Source organism: Xenopus laevis, chromosome 5S, assembly GCF_017654675.1.
Source record: "Xenopus laevis strain J_2021 chromosome 5S, Xenopus_laevis_v10.1, whole genome shotgun sequence".
NCBI lineage: Eukaryota > Metazoa > Chordata > Amphibia > Anura > Pipidae > Xenopus > Xenopus laevis.
The window spans coordinates 12188692-12212785 of NC_054380.1; the positions used below are offsets into that span (position 1 = coordinate 12188692).

The 24094-nt window shown below is 43.3% G+C and overlaps 1 protein-coding gene across 2 annotated transcripts; it reads right to left on the bottom strand.

Annotated features, from left to right (window-relative positions):
* Nucleotides 1-10022, bottom strand: h3-5.L (H3.5 histone L homeolog). Of its 2 annotated transcripts, XM_018264225.2 has the most exons (4): nt 9871-10022; nt 7130-7286; nt 3116-3269; nt 1-700 (listed from the first exon to the last, which is right to left on the bottom strand). In XM_018264225.2, the coding sequence occupies exons 2-4, from the start codon at nt 7255-7257 to the stop codon at nt 572-574; spliced, it is 411 nt and encodes a 136-aa protein (XP_018119714.1). In that variant the 5' UTR covers nt 7258-7286; nt 9871-10022; the 3' UTR covers nt 1-571.
* Nucleotides 10023-24094: the final 14072 nt, after the last annotated feature.

The window sequence follows — 24094 nt, forward strand, 5'->3', positions numbered from 1 at the left end:
GTTGTTTAATGTATTTTAATAGCAAACTTACAGGAACAGCACAGAAGACAGACAACATTAAAAACATGAACTTGCATGTCGGACAACTCAGTTAGAAAAAAAAAAAAAAGTACTGTGAATGGATGGAATTGTCTATGTGGTAAAAATGCTACAAACACCATTTAGTTGCCATCAATAAGAAATTTACTTGTTTAAAAAAAAAAAAAAAAAACCCCAAATGCTGGTATTGTCCATAAACATTGAACAGATTTCATTTGTAATTCATTAGTAACAGTTGAATCTTGTTCTCCGGATGATTCCTTCCCCCACCCCTCGTTTGTACTGCATTTTAATTATGACACGCCCTTGCACTTATACTGAAAAGTCACACACAAATGAAAATGGAAGAAAATTGCCCCAAACCTGATTCCGTCCCCTAAATCTCCATTCACAACCATATATTTAGGTACCTTTTAACCCCATGAAAAAAAATATCTAACGCTCGTAACTACCAATAACAGGAAGAAGAGATTTAAATCTTTTTTTTTTTTTATTAAGGTTTGAAGATGACAAGTTTTTCTCACGGGTGAGTTTAAGCGCGCTCTCCGCGTATGCGACGTGCTAGCTGGATGTCTTTTGGCATAATTGTCACACGTTTGGCATGGATAGCACACAGATTGGTGTCTTCAAACAGACCCACCAGGTAGGCCTCGCTGGCCTCCTACAAACAGGAAAGGAGGAGAACATTAGCAAATGTAAAACAAGCATACTTCATCCTTAAACATAAATACTCACTTTTCTCAGTAATTAAAGATAGATTGGTTTGCCGAGTTGGCACCCCCTGCAATGTTACTGCTTGATAAAAACGAAAAAGCAACGGTTATAATTTGGTCACAAGAAGCCAGAGTTTCCAGTGCCTGCATCAGTACAGGCAATCCCCAGGTTACGTACAAGATAGGGTCTTTAGGTTTGTTCTAATTTGTATGTACGTTGAAACATATACACTTATTAAAGGAGATCTAAACCCTAAAAATTAATGGGGCTAAAAATGTCATTTTATATAAGTTTCAGCTTGTCAATAGCAGCAATGATCCAGGACTTTAAACTTGTCACAGGGGGTCACCATCTTGGAAAGTGTCTGTGACAATCACATGCTCAGTGGGCTCTGATTGGCTGTTGAGAAGCTAAGCTTAGGGCTCGTCACTAATTATCCAGCAGAAAATGAGCTTCCCTGGCTGTAATATAAGCTGATGCTACAGGTTTGCTGATTATTAAATTCTGATGCTAATTGCACTGGTTTCTGTGCTGCCATGTAGTAATTATCTGTATTAATTAGTAATGTAATCAGCCTTATACTGTGACATTTCTATTCTATGTGTACTGTATATTGTGAGCGAGTCCCTAAGCTCAGTAAGTGACAGCAGCACAGAGCATGTGCAGTGAATCAGCAGAAAAGAAGATGGGGAGCTACTGGGGCATCTTTGGAGACACAGATCTTTACTGCTAAAGGGTTGTGGTTGTCTTGGGCTGGTACAGAAACCCAAAACAAAATGTACAGCATTTCTAGCTACTTCTTTAGTCAAGCTTGAGTTCTTCTTGTCTTAACATTGTATTTATTTTTACCTTTCTGTGCTCTGTAGTAGACAACACACAGCAGAAGGGATTGGGGCCGGTGGTTTATTAAACGTAAATGCTATTAAAAGTTAAGCAAACCACAGTATGTTACTATAACAGCCCCCGTCTGTAAGTGTGTAAGTTGTATGTAAGTCGAGGTCTCCCTGTATCCTAAGAGAAATTCATGGCTGACACTATTTCTCACTATAAATCAATTACTACAGTTTTCAGTTCAAACGCCATCTAGTGGACATTATTTCCCATTCAGCTTTTTACAAATGTCGTACAGATACTATAATAGAACGTTGCTGTTCAGAGAACTTTATTTTATGTACGGAGCCATAACAGCCAGCAGAAATCATATCAAGCAATTTTAAAATCTAAAAGGATGACATAAAATTACATTTCCCCTCCCCTTTCCCAAATGCCACCCTTAAGTGGTTATTTGAGCTTGACAAACTTTGCCAGTGAACACAGTAGGATATAGAAATATGTACGAGTAAAAGTAAAAATTTAAAATTTTCTGCACAGTGACATTTTTTTATGCCTTTTAGATTGTAAGCTTTTCGTAGCAGGTCCCACTACAACTTGTTAATGGAATGCTAATGCAGATTATTTGGCAAACAGCAATTAAAACCTGGGTAACATAGGATGTTTAATTTTTAACCAAGAAAACCCTGGTTAACAACATGTAACATTTTTATAGTTGGAAACCAATAGTGACTAATAAAGACAGCTAGGATAAATGAAAAACCCCTAATTTTGTAGGCAATTATAATATATGGTGTTGCTAAAAATTTATATTATCTTTAATAATAGCCCCTTTATTGGAATTCCCTATAGATGTTCTCTGGTCCATGTCTCAAATGAGGGGTTGGCGTGTCCTAACAGTCTCTGCCAGAAGCACAGAAGGAGGGGGTACAGCCAATCACAGCCCTGTCACACAAGCACAAACAGGCTTGAGTTCCCTATCAGGTCCTGCTAGCTGCTGATTGGTTCCTGTCCTGCAGTGCAGTGAGCAGAGAGCCGACAGCTCCCCCGCGCAGCCTGGGAATTCAGGGATCAGGAAGTGGAAGAGAAGGGAGGCATTATTAGGGTTTTTTGCAGAAATATTCAATATTCAGTCTGAAACATTTTTTTAACACAATTCTTCTATATCTAAATATTATGAGTGTAATGCACTGGTACGGTCTTATTTCTTACACAAAATTACTCCTTTAAGTGCGTCAAGTTAAGTTAATCTTAATAGTTTAACTTTAAATCTATACTTTTAATTGAAAATTAGCACACATTCTACACTCTGCCATCCACTTCCCTATAAAGGCAGTAAGACTAAACGAGTCTGTCGTCCAATCCAGCTAACACTGAAGCTATGATACTGAATGTCTGCTCTAAGGCCTTTACACACCAATACATAAATGCTTGTCAAAGTTGAAGAAATGTTGCCATCAGGAATGATGGCAGAAAGGGTAAAAATTCAGTGCTGTAGCAGACGGAATAATCTGAACATGAGACACGTTACCTGCAAAGCACCAATAGCAGCGCTCTGAAAGCGCAAATCTGTCTTGAAGTCCTGAGCGATTTCACGGACCAGACGCTGGAAGGGAAGCTTGCGAATCAGAAGCTCAGTGGATTTCTGGTAACGTCTGATTTCACGCAGAGCCACAGTACCCGGCCTTGGGGGGAAAAAAAAACAGACGACCTGGTAAAGATTATTGCGTCTTTATGATAATTATAACATAAACCTACAAACAGGAGCAGAAGGGTCTCACTGATATAGCTGCATACATAAACCACAATCAAAATGCGGTGTCAAAGTGCACTAAAAACTACTAGCTCCCATTTGTTTATATAAACTATAAAGATCTCATGGCTGCCGACGTATATAGCGTATGATATGGATTTATATGGGATTAGGTTTCCTCCCATACTACGGATAGGCTTCTGATAATGAGAGCAGTACCTTGTAAGCGCCACTGGGGTTGGGACTGTGAACTAGAATGCCACTAAATAGTTTAAAAACTAACAATTATATCTTTGATAAACACACCTAGAAAATTTTTAAAATAATTGATCTAGATTGTAGATCCTTGCACTACTATTAGATACAGTTTTCGGAGAGTTCTTTTTTTTTTTGGAGGGGGGGGGCAGCATTCTCATCATAGGTACAGTTTTGGCTCAAACAAATTATATGTATAGTGAATCAGTGCAAGTAACAAAGAACGATGTTCCTTACTGTTCCCAAATGGGATCTATACATGCCAGTGTACTGAGGGTTCCCATTTCCAACAAAGCAAACTTATAATTGTTCTATATTCTATATCAGTCTTACAATCGTTTGTGTTATCCGATAATATCTAGTGGTTCATCTACACCAGTGATCCCCAGCCAGTGGCTTGTGAGCAACACTTACTTACCAATGCATTAGATGTTGCTCCCAGGAGCTCAAAGCAGGAGTTTGTTTTTGAATTCCTGACTTGTAGACAACTTTTTAAGGCATAAAATGGCTTGTGCACTACTAAACAGAGCCTTCTGGAGGATGCCAATCCACATGCTGCTGCCAAAAAGTCAATCAATGGCCTTATTTAGCAGTCTTGTGAACTTTTTTCATACTTTTTTTGCTTCCAAACTCTTTTTACATTTGAATATAGGTTAGGGATCCCTGATCTAGACCCTAAATCCAGATAATATCATTAGGTCTATGTCTACTTGAAGTTCCTCCATGATGCCTTAGTACAGCCTAGGACTGAGGCTAACATCACATCACTAAAACTTGAGCAATTCCCCTTAGCTTAAAGCAGGGGTCCCCAACGTTTTATACCTGTGAGCCACAGTAAAATGTAAAAAGAGTTGGAGAGCAACACAAACATGAAAAAAGTCCCTGGAGGTGCCAAATAAGGGCACGGATTGGCTGTTTGGTATCCCCTATGTGGACTGACAGCCTAAAGGAGAAACACCTGGTTTTTATACAACCAAAACTTGCTACCAAGCCTGGAATTTAAAAATAAGCACCTGCTTTTAGGCCGCTGAGAGCAACAGCCAAAGGGTTGGTGAGTAACATGCTGCTCACGAGCTACTGGATGGGGATCACTGGCTTAAAGGAACAATTCAAGGTTAAAAAAAAAAAAATAATAATAATAATAGGTAAAAAGATAGGCTGTGCAAAATAAAAAAAATGTTTCTAATATAATTTGCCAAAAATATAAAGGTTGGAGTGACCAGATTCCTAATATAACATAATCCAACTTTCCTGCTTTACATCTCTCTAACTTAGCCAGCAAATTTAAGTGGGACATAACCATTCAGTTAGTTGGATTCTGATCCTCACCATGTAGGTCAGATTTAAAAGCAAATGGTTCTGACCCATATGTCCCCCACAAATCACTGAATGGTTACCGATTAGTAACCAACATGAGTCGCAAAGCAAAAAGTTGGGTTCTGGCTATTAGGGCTCTTACTCACGAGCGTTTTTACCTGCGCTCCCCTGCGTTCCGTTTTTCGGCGTTCAGCCGCAGGGGAGCGCAGGAATAGACGCATTTCATTATTTCAAATGGGGCTGTACTCACACAGGCGCGTGTAGGCGCCGAACGCAGGAAAAATGCAGCATGTTGCGTCTCAACCTGCGTTCGGCGCCTACATGCGCCTGTGTGAGTACAGCCCCATTTGAAATAATGAAATGCGTCTATTCCTGCGCTCCCCTGCAGCTGAACGCCGAAAAACGGAACGCAGGTAAAAACGCTCGTGAGTAAGAGCCCTTATGATCTCTATTTATACATTACATTTGTGGCTAATTAACTATATTAGAAACATTTTTATTTTGCACACACAAACTTTCTGTTTTGAACTTTCTTTTTAGGATAGTGAATCAAATGAGATACATGCACAGTTAGTGGAAATTAAGGGAGTTAAGGGACTCCCTTAGTCATAGGCTGCTATGATTAAGGTAACACTAGTTGGTATGGATACAGGCAAGCAGGCTCCCAAAAGGACACACTGGTATATAAACATTGCAAGAAGGTGACTCATCCAACGCTAGGCTTAAAGGGATGGTTCACCTTTAAGGTAACTTTTATTATGTTATAGCATTGCCAACTCTAAGCAACTTTTCAATTGTTTTTCATTATTTCTTTTTTTTTTAGTTTTATAGTTATTTGCCTTTTTCTTCTGACTCTTTGCAGCTTTCAAATGGGTGTCGCTGACCACTTCTAAAAATCAAATGCTCTGCAAGGCTACAAATGTATTGTTACTTTGTATTACTGGTCCTTCTATTCAGGCCTCTCCTATTCATATTCCAGTCTCTTATTCAAATCAATGCATGGTTGCTAGGGTAATTTGGACTAGTTACCAGATGCAAATTGAAGAGCTGCTAAATAAAAAGCTAAATAACTCAAAAACCTTAAATAATAAAAAATGAAAACAAATTGCAAATTGTCTCAGAATATCACGCTCTACATCATACTAAAAGTTATCTCAAAGGTGAAGAACCCCTTTAATAGATTCAGGCAAGAGCAATAGTTAAATCTAAACTCCTTCCATTTGACATTTAGATGTTTCCATGGCTGGACTAAAGCCCTTCAATGCTTCATGATCGCAGCACATGTGAATCAATACAAGGCTAATACAGATCTATTTGGGCTACTGAGTTATTAGAACATGGTGTGCTGGACCAAAGTAAGGCCATAACGGGAAATAAATGTTACTTAATCTCACCAACTTCGTTCAAGAAACTAAAGAAATCATATTCTCTTTGGGAAAGGCACATTCAGAATCAAAGCATTTCCAGATGCCATGACAAAGGGTTGTGAGTCTTCTAGTTGAACAGCTGCAGGTCCCACATTGCCGTTCCAGCAGCAATAGAGTTAAACAGCAGACAGATAACGCTACTCTGATGCCCTCTAGTGTTTGTTTATGGGAGCGGCTCAGTAAAGCACAAAATGATCCTGGAGCCGGTGGGAACGGTGCCAAATATGTCGGACTGAGGGGACCTTGGAGCAAAGCGTATATACATTCCCCAGACATAAACTGTAACATAATATCTAAAACTCACTGGCTGCTCAAATGGGAAAAAAATCATCTCACAAACTGAACCAAGCAGTTTTATTCTTTTTTTATTTTTTTTATTTTCTTTTTTAAATGAAGGGAGGGGGGTAAAAACTCTCTGATTTGCAATGCACTTAAATAATGCAATGGAAACAGAAGCAACAGACTTGCACTGAGACACATTCCTATCAGCTTTGCATTGCTCAGGGCAGGGCCAATCCCTGCAATCTGCGCTCACTGCTTTGGGGCAAATAGCTTTAAAAAGGCTTAAAATACCCCAGAGCACATAAAATGCCAATATAAAATTAAATTATAAAAAAAAATCAAGATAATGATCAGCATGTAGGAATACAGGTCTGTCTGTGCTATTTCCATGCGGCAGTGAATGAGTTAACAGAGAATAGCTGCTCCTGCATTAGAAAATCTCATTAAAACATGTTTATTCCACTGCGCATGCGCGTAAGTGCACCCTCCCCCTCCCTTGTGCCGCCGGTACCTGTAACGATGAGGTTTCTTCACCCCTCCAGTAGAGGGCGCGCTCTTCCTGGCGGCCTTGGTGGCCAGCTGCTTCCTGGGAGCCTTCCCTCCGGTGGACTTACGGGCGGTCTGCTTTGTACGGGCCATTTCCCTTTAATCGGACGTGTCCTCTAGATCTGCCCGGTGGCGGAGGGTGAGGGGTAACGAGAGGGGACAGACAGGGAAGAGAAGAGTTAATCGGATCGCACAGGCTGGCAGATTCCATTCACACTAATTACACTCGCTGATTTCAAACCGTGCCGCTCGCTGCCTGCGCCTCCACTCGCTGATTCCCCAGTAGCCCCGCCCCCTGAAGAAGAACGGGGTCACCCATCGCTCCTCCCCCTGAAACAAGCAGGACCCTCATGCCTCAGGCTGGAGTCAGCTCCTCGCTACAGGGACCCTCAGTGTCATGGGAGAAAGCTTCACACCGAGCAGCACTTCTCTCTCTCTTTTAGTATAAGGGAAATGAAGCGCTGGGAGATACCATCATCAGAATTGGGGGGGGTCTCCTGGTACTCCCCCCCCTTCCCCAAACAACCAAATCGAATAATCTGGGAGTGAAATAAAAGCAGCACCCACTACCTGTCCTGTTAAACTCATACCTGGAACATCATCATACAGCACCCCAGTAAATAAAGTGCAACGTAAAAGGTTCTTTTTTTTTTTGGAGGGGAGCATTTCAAAAAGTGGGGTCACAGTGCAGTTAAGAGGTACACATGTAGCCCCTAACCAGTGGTGTAACTAGAAATAAATGGGCCCCACAGCAAGTTATTTTTTAGGTACCCAAAATGTCTACTTTGTTTACTTTTTTTTTTTACCAATATTGATTGAAATTGTATATGAATTAGGGGTTCCTGGGGCCCCATTACCTCCTGGGCCCCCCTACAGTCACAGGGCTTGCTTACTCTTCCCCTAACTGACCCCACTACTATGGGCTAAATATGAATATATATATGTGTATGTCTACAGGACACACTGTGCAGCCTTCTGCCCCAAACAGAGGATGCTCCATGAAAAGACTAGGGGTGCACTAAAACTGGGGGTCCCCCGTGTGCCCATCACATGGAGTGCCAAGAATAAAGGGGAATAGACAGACAAAAAACTGCCCTCTTGTCCCTTGACTGTTACAGACTACGGATCCCTGTGTTATACAGACACCTGCCCTATGTGTTGGGTTTGGGGGTGTATTGTACCCCAATAGTAGTGAGGGGGGTAGCTGTGACATCATACAAGTATAGTCCAAAGTATAAGGGGGAGGAGTAGCCTGACTTTGCCTCACAACAGACTGTTAGACACACACTACAGACTCAATGTCAAGTTCTTTTGTACCCCACCTGTGGAACGGGGGGGCAATCTACCCCAATATAAGGGGGTCAGACAGAGGGGTACAGGTGAGTGAGAAGCCCTGGGAGCCCCAGTAGTTTATAATAATCCAACAGACACTCACCACTATAATTTACACAGTAACAATGCTGCCATTTAGCCCACATAGGGAACAGGTACCCCAATATTTTGGGGGTGTCAGTAGTGTGAGCGTGAATAAGTCAAAAGTGTCACATGAGGGTAAGTAGACCCAGACACTGGCTTCCTGCCCCCAACACTAACATTACAGCTGCTGCTCCATGTGGGGGGGGGGGCAGTGACACCCCAGTACAGTAAAGGGGGGACTGTAGGATTATTGGGGGTAGTGGTAAGTACTTAGCCATGAATGAGAGGGGTAATTACAGCTCGAGTCTGCCCCAGTCTGACAGACAATATGACGTACCGTAACAAGGCAGCTATTTGCCCCATGTGTGTGTTTGCATTGGGGGGGTGGGGGGCTCCCCAATAAAGTGAAGGGGTACCAGGGCTTGGAGAGGCAGGTGCCAAGGCCAGGGATGAGGGGGTTAATTACAGGCTGACATTGGATTCCTGCCCCCAGTCCATTCATCTCTATTCTTTATACACTGCAGCCCACGTGGGAGGTGGGACACCCCAAAACAGTGAAAGGGGTATCTGGGGGGTTGAGGAGTAGGTAAGTACCAAGACTAGGGATGGGGGGAGGGGTGATCACAGCCTGACTCTGCACTCCTGCCCCAGACTGATATTCCCTGGGACTTCCACTAACACTGCAGCAATGTGACCCCACGTGGGGGGACAGGGGGCTCCCCAATAAAAGTAAGGGGGTCCCTAACACTATAAGGGGTAAGTGAGAGCTCCGAGCAGCGCCCCCAGTCACAGGTGCCCCAATTGCCCCGGCCAGTCAGTCAGTCAGAGAGTTGCTGCAGTCACGGGGGAGGAACATGGAGACCGAAACAAGATGGTGAAGCAAAAGCAACAACTGGAGAGCAGGGCTCAGCCCCGGGGCATTTGCAGCCGTTTTTGGCCACTTTCCCCTTCCCCAAAGCCGCTCGTGTCCGGCCATGTAGTTGCCCCGGGGTGTGAGGGGCCGGTTGGTGTTACCCCCGGGGGTGAGGGGAGGCAGTTGGGCGGGATGTGACCGAGTGAAGGGGCCCGGGGTAGGAAGAAGAGGACAGAGTCAGACAAGGCAGCTCGGTGTGTGTGAGGCAGAACAGGAGACACATACCCGGCGCTCTACAACTATTCCCGGCCAGGAAAGTTTGTGGGAGGCGCTAGATGGAGGCCGAGCAGAGTCCTGGGTAATTGTGCGGGGCCCCCGGGTGGGTTTGGGGGGTTTCCGGTAGGTTTGGCTCCAGGAGCCCCCAGATAAAAACTTACCGAGTCCCGGCTGGCTGGAAACACAGAATACTGGCTGCTGCTTCACACACAATCGGAAAATGGCCGCCACTGGCGGGTCCCATAAGCACCGCCTCTCTGCGCCTCAGCCAATCAGGAACAATGGGGGGTGGGCCCAGGGCTCTGTGTACAAACACAAAGACACGCTCACATACTCACTCTCCTCACTGCTGCTGCTTGTGATCGGGGTGTACTGGCTTGTCTCTCTGGGGGTGCTGCTGGGATGCCTCCACTGGAACTGTACTGGGGAGCTGAGTTGTCTCTGCTGGGACTGACTGGGTGGCTGGACTTGCTGGGGTGCTGGGCTGCTTGTATTGAGGTGCTGCTGAGCTGTCCATACTGGGGTGCTGCTGAGAAGCCTGTGTTGGGCTGCTGGTCTATTTGAGGTGCTGCTCAGTTATCTGTGCTGTGGACTCTGGGCTGTCTGTGCTGTGGGTTACTGGAGGCAGTGGCATAACTAAATGTTACTGGGCCCCCCAGCAAATTAGTTTTAGGGCCCCCAACATAACCAAAAAGTGTGTCCTTTTCTTACCAGTATATGTTGAAATTATTTATTATTTAGGGCCTCATGGCCCCTACACATCCTGGGCCCCTATACATCCTGGGCCCCCTATACATCCTGGGCCCCCTACACATCCTGGGCCCCTATACATCCTGGGCCCCCTATACATCCTGGGCCCCCTACACATCCTGGGCCCCTACACATCCTGGGCCACTACACATCCTGGGCCCCCTATACATCCTGGGCCCCCTATACATCCTGGGCCCTATACATCCTGGGGCCCCTATACATCCTGGGCCACTATACATCCTGGGCCCTATACATCCTGGGGCCCCTATACATCCTGGGCCCCTACACATCCTGGGCCCCTACACATCCTGGGCCCCTACACATCCTGGGGCCCCTACACATCCTGGGGCCCCTATACATCCTGGGACCCTACACATCCTGGGCCCCCTATACATCCTGGGCCCCTACACATCCTGGGCCCCTACACATCCTGGGCCCCTATACATCCTGGGCCCCTACACATCCTGGGCCCCTATACATCCTGGGCCCCTATACATCCTGGGCCCCTATACATCCTGGGCCCCTATACATCCTGGGCTTGCTGCATTAATAGACTGGGCTGTTGTGTTGGAGTTTTGTGATTGTTGTACGCAAGTACATGAAATAAAAAAACATCCTTACCTGCCAGCAACTGGTTCCCAATTATTTTTTGAGGGGAAATGTGAAAGTCTATAAGAAGCACTGGTGCTGTTAGACTGGGATCACTTGGGAACCTTCAGCTCTGCCAAAGGCATGGGATGGGGAAGGGCATTTGGTACTTCATTTTGTTCTGATAGGACTATGGGAATTCAAATGCCTTGACTTACCTGACTAAAGGGCAAGTCAAACCCCAAATAAAAATGTGCTTAATAAAAGAAAACATAATTCTAAGCAACAATGTTAGTGCTTTTAAAAGCAGCATTTGCTTAAAGGAGTTGTTCACTTTCCAAACAATATTTTTCAGTTCGATTGTTTTCAGATTGTTCAAAAGAAATAAATTATTTTTTCAATTACTTTCCTTTAAACTTTTGAAGAAAAAAAAAAAGTTTTATTTTCCTGTCCTGTCTTTCAGTCTGGCAGCTCAGGGATCCAAGTGCAGATTCTGAATTGTTTTTTAGCAAGTGTTACAGTACAATTTACTACATTTAATTGATACATTTCTCAGCAGTATCTGTGGAATATTAGCAACTATTGTATCAATACTGTATCAATACTGCCAGCTGCCTTTAATGAAACTCAGGGATTCTGCTCAGCAGGGACAAAGATAAGAAATAATTTCGACTAAATGTATCAATTTAGAACAGTTACAGAGTCAGTGATCCCCCTCCCAGAGCTGCTTCAGAAAAAAATAAAAATGTGAAAAAATACCCTTTAAACCAATATTAGAAAAACGGTTGCTAATCCAAAATAGAAGTCCCAAACAGCCGAAGTCCCAAAGAGCTGAAAAGCCAAAGTCCCGAAGCTGCAAAAGACCCGAAGTCACGAAAAGAGCCGAACTTGAAGTCCCGAAGCCACCAAAAGACCTGAAGTCAAGAAAAAGAGCCGAACTTGAAGTCACAAAGTCGCAAAAAGACACAAAAGGAGCCAAAGTTGAAGTCAAGAGTTCAGTTCTACTGAACACCAATGTGTGTGTTTTATTTTTTTAAATCCCTGGCCACCAATGTATTATTCTATAGCCCCATCAATGTTTTTTTTTTTTTTTTAAATATTCTCTGGAGTCCCAATGTTTTTTGAAACTCATAAGGGGGGCCCTGACGCCAATGTTTTTTTTAAAAAAAAACATTCATGGGGGCCCTGGCACCAACTTTTTTTTAACTTATGGGGGGCCCTGGCACCAATCGTTTTTTTTTTAACTTATAGGTGGGCGCTGGTCTTCAATTCTTTTTTTTTTAAATTTTAGAGGGGCCCTGACCCCCAATTTTTTAAAAAAAACTTTTATGGGGGACCCTGGCGCCACTGTTTTTTTAACTAATAAGGGGGCCCTGACCATCAATGGCTTTTTGTAACGTGTGTGGGGGGGTTACCATTTTTAGTTCTGATGTATGTGTGGTTTGGGCAGGGGCTTGTTTTGTTGTAAGGGGCCCTGTAATTTCTAATGGTGGCCCTGGGTTGACATATACTATAAGCCCCATGCAAACCAGCACTGACTTAAATAAAGTGCCACTGGTGATCAGGGCCACCATCACAATTTGCGGGGCTCCGTACAACAACATTTTGTGGGCCCCCACCAAAAAACATTGGTGACCAGGGACCGGTACAAGTAAAAAAAAAACCTTAGTGACCAGCCCCCCCAAGTTAAAATAAAACATTTGTGGCCACAGCCCCCCCCCAAGTTAAAAAAAAAAAACACCAGGCCCCCCCAAGTTAAAAATAAAAAACATTTGTGGTCAGGGCCCCCCCATGTTAAAAGAAATGAGTTCCCAAAGGTTTAAAAAAAAAAAATTGGTGTTCAGCATGGCTTGGCTTCTACTTCGGTGCTACATGGCTCCAACTCGGCTCTTACTTTGCCGCAACTCAGCTCTTTCTTCATCACAACACGGCTCCTACTTCGCCACAACACGGCTCCAACTTCGGCACACCTCGGCTCCTTCTTCAGTGTAACTCGGCTCCTACTTCGGCTCAACTCAGCTCCTTTGGCACAACTAGGATCCTTCTCCGGTGCAAATCAGCTATTACTTAGGCAGTTCAAGGGGCCCCGACCAATCCAGGAAACGCATCACGGCTGGCCCCCCTCAACATATAGAGGTCATCAGGCCTGGAACAATTGCCCCCCTGGTAGCGGCCCTGCTGGTGATGCCTAAATGTTGATCCAACACTTTGGAATATGAATGTAGAAGGAGTTAGTGGAAAGACCACCTTGCACTATACAGGGAATCCTGTAGCTACAGGGCAACATTTGTCTTCTTTTCATAATTATCCTTGGCCTTAACTGAATTATTGTTCAAAAGTACAAGGAAAGTGCAACAAAATGATATTGAAAGTCATGACACGCAGGCTGAGATTTACGTCTGACAGGTAACTGAAGCCTCACTTTAATGTCTTTATTGCTTTAATTAAGGATGCTTAAACTAACTGCAACTTGCATAAAGTGCATTGAGGTGTGTTATTCTCAGACATAAAGGCAGCGCCGCTGCATATCTCCTATTTTAATAGCACAACGACCTTGAGAAAGAATGGGGGCAAGTTACTCTGGGCTACAGATATCAGACTATCATGGTTCTGTTTTCCAGCAAAGGATTCCAGGAGTTTTCTCCTAGCACTCCAGATTCTAAAAAACAGAAAGTATCCCAGCATGAGTAGAGCACAAATCCTGGGAGTTGCAATTGTGCAACATGTGGAATGCTTATAGGGGTTAGTATGATGTAGAGAGTGATATTTTGAGACAATTTGCAATTAGTTTCCATTTTTTATTATTTGTGGTTTTTAAGTTTAGTTAATTTAGTTTTTTTATTCTGCAGCTCTCCAGTTTACGATTTCAGCAATCTGGTTGCTAGGGTTCAAATTACCCTAGCAGTCATTTAAATAAGAAACTGGAATATTAATAGGACCTGAATAGAAAGATGAGTAATAAAAAGTAGCAATAAAAATAAAATTATAGCCAGGCCCAGATTTGTGGAAAGGCCATCAAGGCCCGGGCCTAGGGCGGCAGGATTTTAGGGGGGCAGCATGCTGCCCAACCACATCCTCATTGGTTCAAGAACACTGGGGTGTGCTGGAGATACAATCATTTCTTAAATTCCCGATGATGAAAATTTGCATGAATAAAGGGGAGGGGACAGGGGAGACGGACGGCAGTGGGCCTAGGGGCGCCCATTATGTAAATCCAGCCCTGATTCTAACCTTACAGAGCATGTGTATTTAGATTGGATCAGGGATCCCCTTTTGAAAGCTGAAAAAAGTCAGAAGAAAAAGGCAAATAATTAAAATCTATATAACATAAATAATGAAGACCAAGTGAAAAGCTGCTTAGAACTGGCCATTGTACAATATACTAACAGTTAACTTAAAGGGAATTAATCATGTTCAAATTGTGATTTTTCTTTACCAAATCAGTGCTAATGTGAAATAAAATGTATTTAAATAAGAATACATTTCCAGTTAAGCATTAATGTATTATGAAAACACATGGGCAGTTGTCCCTTCAGACAGAGTCAGATGCTTATTGGCTCATTTATGGGACCCTCCTAATGGCCTGTTATACTGACTGTCCAAAATTGGCCATCCACCTAACAGGCAGGTTAGAAAATGCTTTTCTAACCACAGCTGTTTGCTGATCTTTAGGTGTATGGCCAGCAATAGTGCTTGCACCTGTGGCCCTAGGCTTTATTTTATGGCCTCACATCTCCATGATGTCAGTCAGGAAGCCATTAGAAATCAAGGGGCCCTGCCTACTTCTTGGCTGGGAGTTTGCTTAAAGGGATACTGTCATGGGAAAAAAATATTTTTTCAAAATGAATCAGTTAATAGTGCTGCTCCAGCAGAATTCTGCACTGAAATCCATTTCTCAAAAGAGCAAATAGATTTTTTTATATTCAATTTTGAAATCTGACATGGGGCTAGACATATTGTCAATTTCCCAGCTGCCCCAAGTCATGTGACTTGTGCTCTGATAAACTTCAATCACTCTTTACTGCTGTACTGCAAGTTGGAGTGATATCACCCCCCTCCCTTTTCCCCCCAGCAGCCAAACAAAAGAACAATGGGAAGGTAACCAGATAACAGCTCACTAACACAAGATAACAGCTGCCTGGTAGATATAAGAACAACACTCAATAGTAAAAACCCATGTCCCACTGAGACACATTCAGTTACATTGAGAAGGAAAAACAGCAGCCTGCCAGAAAGCATTTCTCTCTTAAAGTGCAGGCACACGTCACATGACTTGGGGCAGCTGGGAAATTGACAAAATGTCTAGCCCCATGTCAGATTTCAAAATTGAATATAAAAAATCTGTTTTCTCTTTCGAGAAATGGATTTCAGTGCAGAATTCTGCTGGAGTAGCACTATTAACTGATGTGTTTTGAAAAAAAACATGTTTTCCGATGACAGGATCCCTTTAAAATCATCATCCAAGCTGCTGCATCTTGCCCCACATACAACCATATAACAATTCCCAGTTCAGAGGTAACAATACAGTCCAACAGCCCATACTAGAATTTTAGGAACACTTGTTTATTTACTCACTGAAACGTTGCATCAGAATGGGTGGAGGAAGAACAAATGTATGACTCTTATTAACTGGCTGGGCAACTTTTTCTCATCTTAATTAAATTGTCTCATACCAGGTTGCACATGCAATTCCATTCCAGCTCACCCACTGCCACAGCAGTATGACTGCAGGTTGCATGGTCACCATCATAGCAGGTTCTGTGAAGCACTGTAAAGACTAAATAAAGGATGATAATAATAACAACAACAACAAAGCATTGAACTGGAGTAGAAGTTTACAGAGAAGGGGGCAGGGTCTGTTACTAAAGCAGTGGGCTGGACTAGAACACTCTGATGGAAGCTGACAGGGGAGGGGCAGGGAGTGTGCAATAGAAGCAATGGGTGGGGCTAGAACACTCTGATGGAAGTTTACAAAGAAGGGGCAGGGTCTGTAACTGAAGCAGTGGGCTGGACTAGAACACTCTGATGGAAGCTGACAGAGAAGGGGCAAGGAGTGTGTAACTGAAGCAATAGGTAGGACTAGAATACTCTGATGGAAGTTTACAGAGAAGGGGACAGGGTCTGTAACTGAAGCAGTGGGCTGGACTAGAACACTCTGATGGAAGCTGACAGGGGAGGGGCAGGGAGTGTGCAACTGAAGCAATGGGTGGGGCTAGAACACTCTGATGGAAGTTTACAAATAAGGGAGCAGGGTCTGTAACTGAAGCAGTGGGCTGGATTAGAACACTCTGATGGAAGCTGACAGGGGAGGGGCAAGGAGTGTGCAACTGAAGCAATGGGTGGGGCTAGAACACTCTGATGGAAGTTTACAGAGAAGGGAGCAGGGTCTGTAACTGAAGCAGTGGGCTGGATTAGAACACTCTGATGGAAGCTGACGGGGAAGGGCAAGGAGTGTGCAATAGAAGCAGTGGGTGGGACTAAACCACTGATAGAAGCTTACAGGGAAAAGGAAAGTATATTTTATTAACGCAACTGGTGGGACTAGAACACTGATGACAGCTTACAGCATGAAGTGACAGAGAGATTTAAAGTATATTATTTTTTGTTTCCTGATATTTTTTAGCACTAACACATTTCCACAGCACCTTACAAGAGATTATACATCATTCATATCACTTGATTTTAAAGGGAAACTATCATGAAAAAAAATTTCAGTTTGAGCTTTATGCCATGGAAAAAAAATCTTAAACTTCTTAAACCCCTAAAGGGGTTGTTTACCTTCCAAATATTTTTTTCAGTTGAGTTGTTTTCAGATCGTTAACCAGAAATAAAGACTTAAATAAAGATGTTTTTAACCCTTTCTCTCAAATTTAATTAAAGTTTAATGTTTGTGTCTCTGGTGTTTCAGTTTGGCAGCTCAGTAATTCAGGTGCAGACTCTGAACTGTTACAATTTGCTCCATTAGTTGATACATTTCTCAGCAGTATCTTTGGAATATCAGCAACTATTGTATCAATTCTATCAGCTGCCTTGAATAAAACTCAGAGATTCAGCTCAGCAGGGACAAAGATCAGACATTTATCAAATTGTAACAGGTACAGAGTTGGTGACCCCCCTCCCAGAGCTGTTTCAGAAAGGCATAAGAAGGTGAAAATGTTAACAGGAAAAATTCAATATCAGACAAACGATCAGAAATCGAAAATAAGTAGTTGAAAAGTGTCTTTCTGATGAACTATCCAAAAACAAGTGAACTGAAAAAAAAGTTGGAAGATGAACAACCCCTTCAAAAATTCTTAACCTTTTCTAAAATAATTGCTATCCGTCACTAATTCTCCCACAACCTGTCTCTCTACATGTAGGGCTTTGTATCAGAGTCTATTTTTTGATGGACAGTTATCTCTAATATATCACAAGACTAGTCCTAGATAATGCAATAGAAGCCAACTAAGAGCACACTGACTACGTGCAGAGCCACAGACACACTGGGCTTGATAAGGGCCTGGAGGGGTCCGAAACGTTGCCTTTTTTATGAATGCTTATGGCTAAATAAATCACCTATTTTCACACAGCAATAATTTTGGTGTGCTTCTGGGACAAGGCCAGTAAATGGAGAGCTGTTGCGGACAACTTTGGAAGCCTGAATACTATGGGCGGTTATTAATTAGAGTCCGAATGCCAAAAACTTGAAAAATTTGAGTTTTTCTATATAATTCAAATTTTTAGTGGTAAAAATAAAATTTTTCAGAATTTATTAAACCCAGAGGGTGTTAAAAGTCCAAATGAAAAAGTACTCCAACTCAGCGGGAGAAGTCCTGAACATATCCAGACCTGCTCTGGGTTTTGTGCAATAAATCCGAAGATTTTTTGGTTTTTGGCAAAAAGTCAGGAAAAAATTTGTACGATTACATTTTTTTTCTATTTTTTCCCAAACAGGGAATTGCGGAAAAATGTTTTGATAAATAAGGGGAACACCTGTGCGGATTTGGTTGGAGTAATTTTCAGAAAATACTCAGATATTTTCAGATTTCATCTATTTTTCTTGCAAACCTGCCTGGTTCATGAACCAGCCAATAACTATTGAGCATTGTTATCACTTGGATAGTCGGGCCAGCATCCACATACTAAAAATCATACAAAACAAACTTTCTACTGTCATTTCTCCCTTTTACTGATATCAAAACATCTACAGTGCCATAACCCTAAGGACAGAGACACACGCTCAGATTTGGGAAGATTAGTCATCCGGCAACAAATCTCCTCTTCTTCGGGGTGAGTAATCTCCGACCCCGAACTGCTTTCCCCTGCCTTCCTTGTGGCTAGAATGTAAATCCCAAGTGGGATGGCACTCGGAGTGCTTCGTTTTCTGAAGTTGCCTGAAGTTTCGGGGGAAGGCAGTTCGGGGAGATTAGGCAATTTGAAGAAGAGGAGATTTGTCGCCGGGCGACTAATCTCCCTGAATCTGACCGTGTGTCTCTGCCCTTATGCAGCAACTGAGGACTCCATTTGTAATCCTATACAGGAGCTGCTGACAGGGTTACAAGGTTTTTATTGTTTCATTAATATCCTGGAAACCACAAGATTCCATCAGTCTGCCAAATATCAATGCTTCCACCTGCCTATCCCTGAAGATTACCTAACTGGCTATTGCTTCATTCTGCTTCTTGTGTCCATATTGTGCATTTATAATTATATACTTCCTGAATTTCATTAACAAAACAACATGCCAAAAACGATAAATTATCTAAGGCAAAGGCATCCATGAATAGAGATTATGTAAGGTCAGCTATATATTTTTTTCTTTAAAATAAAGTATTATAACTATATATGAAAACGCATCTAATTATAACAATAAACTATACTTATCCATGTTTTTTCAGAGAATCCGTAATGCCTCTAAACCTAGCTCAGAGACCCTTAGGGACCAGAGAATGGTAATATGATCCTGTGTATCTCTTGCCAAGAACAGATTTCCGCTCAACTCCCTCAGAGAATTCATATTAAAAACAACAGATAGTGTTTTAATTAGGGGGTCCAAATAGGGGAGGCAGCCAGGAACCCTGCACATAGTATGGCCCAGAAGACCTGCTGTAGGTAAGAAGATTAAGGCTTTCTGTACCTGCACCTGGGCCAACGCAATGGTTCTGAGGGCAGACAAGGAAGGGGCTGATTCTCATCATAGGAGTGGATTATGGGCTTGTGTTTATTCATAGGTCAATATCCACTGTGTGTATTAACCTTATGGCTAAACTAGATGTGTCAGGGCCCAAAGGCGCAGTTTGCAGTTGCAGACCAAGGAGGAAGCTTTGCAGATAAAAATACAGTTGATGGTACAGAAGGGGTCAAGAAGAAGAGCCGTCAATCCAGGAAAAGGTCGGTTCAGGCAGTGAAGTTTTGTAATGGAGGTACAGGCAAGGTCAATAAAATAACAATAGTCACACCCAGGAACACAACAGTTGAACCTATAATGGGGCAATGGCTGAATACTCTGGCGTCCTTATATAGCGAATTTTTGCGCCGAAATGTGCTTGATGAAATCATGCATCACGTGCAGACAAAATCTCTCATTATTTTCTGAAATCTACCCCGACCTAATCCGTGCGGGTTATTTCCCCTTTTTTAATCAATACATTTTCCCGAAAATTTCCCGTGCGGGAAAAAACTCATACGAAAATTTGAATCGTATAAATTTTTTTGATTTTCCGCCCGAAAACCTCAAAATCTTCAGATTATTGCAAGAAACCCAGCACAGATCAGGATATCTTCGGGACTTCTCCCATTGACTTATATACAACCAGGTCATAAAGGTTATTGCAAAATAAATGTCTTCTAATAAGCTGTTAATGTGGCATTTTGCAAATCCACATTTCTTGCAGCAAAAAGTGCTTTAAATAATCAATTTAATTTGCGAAATTAATCAACATTTTCAGATACAAAGTTGCAACATAAAATGCAAAGCATTGTGCAGTTTCCAATTGTTATCTCTGTTCAACAGGATAAGAACTAAAGGCAGTGTAGGACTTGGCCGGCAGGACACCAGGAAAAAACCTGGTGGGCCCAGGCTCTTGTGGGTCCCGCCAGCCCAGATCTGCTTCCCAGTGGTGCGCTACCCCTCTATGTCGGGGGTCGCAGCAAAATAAAAATTTCACGCATGCGTACACATACCCGGCAAAATGAACATTTCACGCGTGCGCACTAGCGCACTGACGCGCGTACGCATACCAGAGTACACATACGCGGCACCAGTAGCCCCAGTGGGCCCCAAGCCTCCAGTCCAACCTTGACTAAAGGTGGCCATACATGGGCAACTTAAAGCTGCTGATATTGTTCCTTTAGACCAATTTGGCATCTTGCATCCATGTGTGGGGTTCCAACATGTCCCCCCCAATCAAATTCAGGCCAAAAATCGTCCAGATATCGATCGGGCAGGTTTGATTTTTCCTGTGATCGAGGACCGATCAGATATTTGATGCGGTCCTACGACCCAATGGTGTCCATTTGCTTCTTTGTAATCCGATCGTTTGATCCAAACTTGGAAACTTCGGGCGACTTCGGGCGACTTCGGAAAACGAAGCGCAGCGAGTGCCATGCCGCAGGCGGTTTTTTCATTGTAGCAGGCGGAAGACCGGGGGAAGCAGTTCGGGGAGAACACCCCAAAGAAGAGGCGATTAGTCGCCGGGTGACTAAATTTCCCCGAATCTCCAGGTGTGACATTTCCCTTAGGGGAGAGTGGATGTAGAATGGCAAGATGCTAACCATAGTTCTAAACAGTATGGCAGCTGTATCACTTTTTTTCAATTTTGTCTAAACTATGGCTCTTCAATGGTATAATGATCGGGGAAGAAGACCACAAAGCTTTGGCATTGGGCCCAGTAAGGATACAGAAAACACTTAATACAACAGTGACTTTCTTTCCCCTCAGGCCTGTGCCACAAGATCTGCAAACATGGGGTGAGCACAGGTCATGAAGGGCCAGATTTATTCTTTGCAGGTGCCCCTGGCACAAGAATAGGTGACTTTTGTGTACCAGACAGAAGAGCCAATAAATAACACCACTATTGTTTACGAAGCCCCACCATTTTTTCTGCCACCTAGGTGCCAGGGAATAAAACACACATGGGCACAGCATGCGTGAAACACATCAAATCATGGGGAACAAAATGCAGTCATCTTTGCCGAGATATCTTCATGTGTTCTGATCTGTCAGTTTCACTGCAGTTCCAAATGACTTGCAGCGAGCATGGCTTGTAGCCAGCCCTGATCTACTAACATACATTATGCTCTGCTGGCAGCTCTTCTTAATGGCAGGAGGGATTAACGGCACAGTCACGTGATTCCCCCTTGCATGAATGGATAAGTCAGTTCACAGAAAGAGAGGGAGAAGACTACATGTGCACCACTTGATCAGGGGGCTTATTGTTACGTTTGGCACCCTAAATCCAGAACCAGTGATAGGCTCCCTGGTCTTGGCTCTTGTTTCTGCCTTTAACAGCCGCCTTTCACTTCGGGAGGAGCTCTCCGCTAATTGGATGCTGCCAGGTCTTAATAAGAGAGGAGCCAAGCAAAGGGTTCTGGACGAGCAAAGGGGCATGATCTTTTAACCAAGGAGATAGGATGGAAGGCAACACAGCTCAGAAGACAGGCCAAATGGTAAAGCATGGTCAGGCAGGCCGGGTCAGCACAAGCAGAGTTGAAGAATAGTCAGACAGGCCGGGTCGGTGCAGGCAGAGTTCAAGGAATGGTCACGCCGGTGAGTAAAACCAGAAAATGTGTGCCGAGCGCGCCATAGGAGAGCCAGCGCTGGAAAGGGAAAGAGGCATGTGAAGGGCGTCCCTGCCGGCCACTAGACTACCAGGGTAACCTATCGTTAAATTACCCCCCCCCCTCGAGGAGGGGCCACTGGACCCTCAAGCTGGGATTGACTGTCTCCTAAGGTGGCCAGCCCTCCCTGACATTAGAAACAGAAACCCATGAATTCTCCATAGCTGTAACCTTTACACTTACCTCGCACAATGCAAGAGTCAGGAAGTCTTTGGGCTAAACATTCGGCTGACCCATTACCAACCCTGGAGAAGGACAAGATTGCTGGTGGACCTGTACGGCAGGTTTCAACATGGAAACAAGTGCAAGCTAGAATGCTATATTTATTCTGTAGAATGTTTTACCATACCTGAGTAAAAAGCTCTAGAAGATCTATGTTTGTTTAGGATAGCAGCTGCAGTATTAGCTTGGTGTGACATCACTTCCTGCCTGAATCTCTCCCTGCTCACTTATAGCTCTGGGCTCAGATTACAGCAGAGAGGGAGAGGAGCAAACTGAGCATGCTCAAGCCCTAGCCCTCGAGGTTTATGCTGAAAACAGGAAGTCTGATACAGAAGCCCATGAGTACACAATAGAAGGAAAGAAATAATGTGTTTCTTTTGACAGAGGACTCAGCAGCAGCATTACTTTGAGGGTTTACTGGTGTATTTAGGTGGACCTTTCTGATAAGGTTTACTTAGTTTTAACCTTTCCTTCTGCTTTAAAGTCAATGAGGGTAGTTTCAAGATAATTAAAAAAAACAGTGTTTTTTTGCCCCATGTGCCACTGCATTTAAAAGTGTGAGCTTTTCCGAATGGGAGACACACACAAACAAACAGAAAAGAAAGCCGTAAGTAAATGTAGCGGCAGGGCACATTAGAATACTGATAATCAGAACCAAGTGAATGACAAGCTCCCTGTGGCTGCTAGGGGTAGCACGGGGAACATTCAGTTATGTGCAGAACAAATGGCAGTCTCTAAAATGATTTTTAGTTACTTCTAACAACTGCCGTAATCAGTAAGCATCTAGCGCTGTCAGACTACGAAAGGATCCATGATTGGTTGCTATGGCTACGACATTGTTCCAAATTTGCACCTCTCTCTCTCTTTCCCTCTCTGTATATGAGGGTCACCATGCCGCTTTATACCTGGGCAGTTAAAATTCATCCATTAATAGAACTTTACAGTGTTATTGCCTTCCCTATTTGCATTCATAATCACAGGACTGTGAGCGTATTTACACTCAGTGTGAATTATCATCTATAACGTGTAATAATCTTTCTGCAATCAGATCATAAGGAAGGCCAAGGGAGACCTGCCGAGAAAAGGAACAAATCAATGTGGGATCGATGCTCCATCGCCATCTGGATTATCAAACTTGCCTGACAGACGTGGCCGATTTTCAGCCAGATATCAGGCAGGGCATAATAAGGAGGGCTCCATACAAGGCCAGTAAATTGCCAGATTAGTCTGGCCATGTAAGCAGTGTTTATTGGCTTTTACATGCCCTCCTTAAAATTTGTGGGGTCTCAGGTTAAAATTAAAGTGTAAATTCCAGCTGGGGCATTGCCACCAACAGCTTTCCTCAAGATTTACAACTCCCAGCATCCCATAACACACACCCTCTTGGCAGTTGAACAATATCCAGGGGTAGGGCCACCATATCTCCTAAAAAAAAATATGCCAACCATCTACCCCACCTATAGTTATGCCTTTGAATGTATTTTAAAGGAACGGTAACACCAAAACATGAATGTAGTTTAAAGGAATGACAATATAATATAGTGTTGCCCTCCAATGGTAAAACTGGTGTGGTTGCTTCAAAAAACACTACTATAGTTTATATAAACAAGCTGCTGTGTAGAAATGGGGGCAGTCATTCAAGCACAGGATACACAGTAGATAACAGATAATTACTACTATAGTTTATATAAACAAGCTGCTGTGTAGAAATGGGGGCAGCCATTCAAGCACAGGATACACAGTAGATAACAGATAATTACTACTATAGTTTATATAAACAAGCTGCTGTGTAGAAATGGGGGCAGCCATTCAAGCACAGGACACTAGTGATGTGCGGGTCAGGGTTTCCCTCAGGGGCGTAACTATAGAGGAAGCAGACCCTGCGGATGCAGGGGGGCCCAGGAGTGTAGGGGGCCCAGTGAGACCGTAATTAATTAGCAATTTTAATATATCTTGGTAAAATAGGCCAACTTATAAATATTTTGGGGCCCTAAATTGAATTTGCTA

What these genes read in the sequence shown, in the direction of transcription:
- h3-5.L (XM_018264225.2), bottom strand. Translation starts at nt 7,257, where the DNA reads ATGGCCCGTACAAAGCAGACCGCCCGTAAGTCCACCGGAGGGAAGGCT. An exon ending in AAGAAACCTCATCGTTACAG is followed by an intron (nt 3,270 to 7,129) that starts GTACCGGCGGCA and finishes TTTCCCCCCAAG; the next exon opens with GCCGGGTACTGTGGCTCTGC. An exon ending in CTGCTATTGGTGCTTTGCAG is followed by an intron (nt 701 to 3,115) that starts GTAACGTGTCTC and finishes TCCTGTTTGTAG; the next exon opens with GAGGCCAGCGAGGCCTACCT.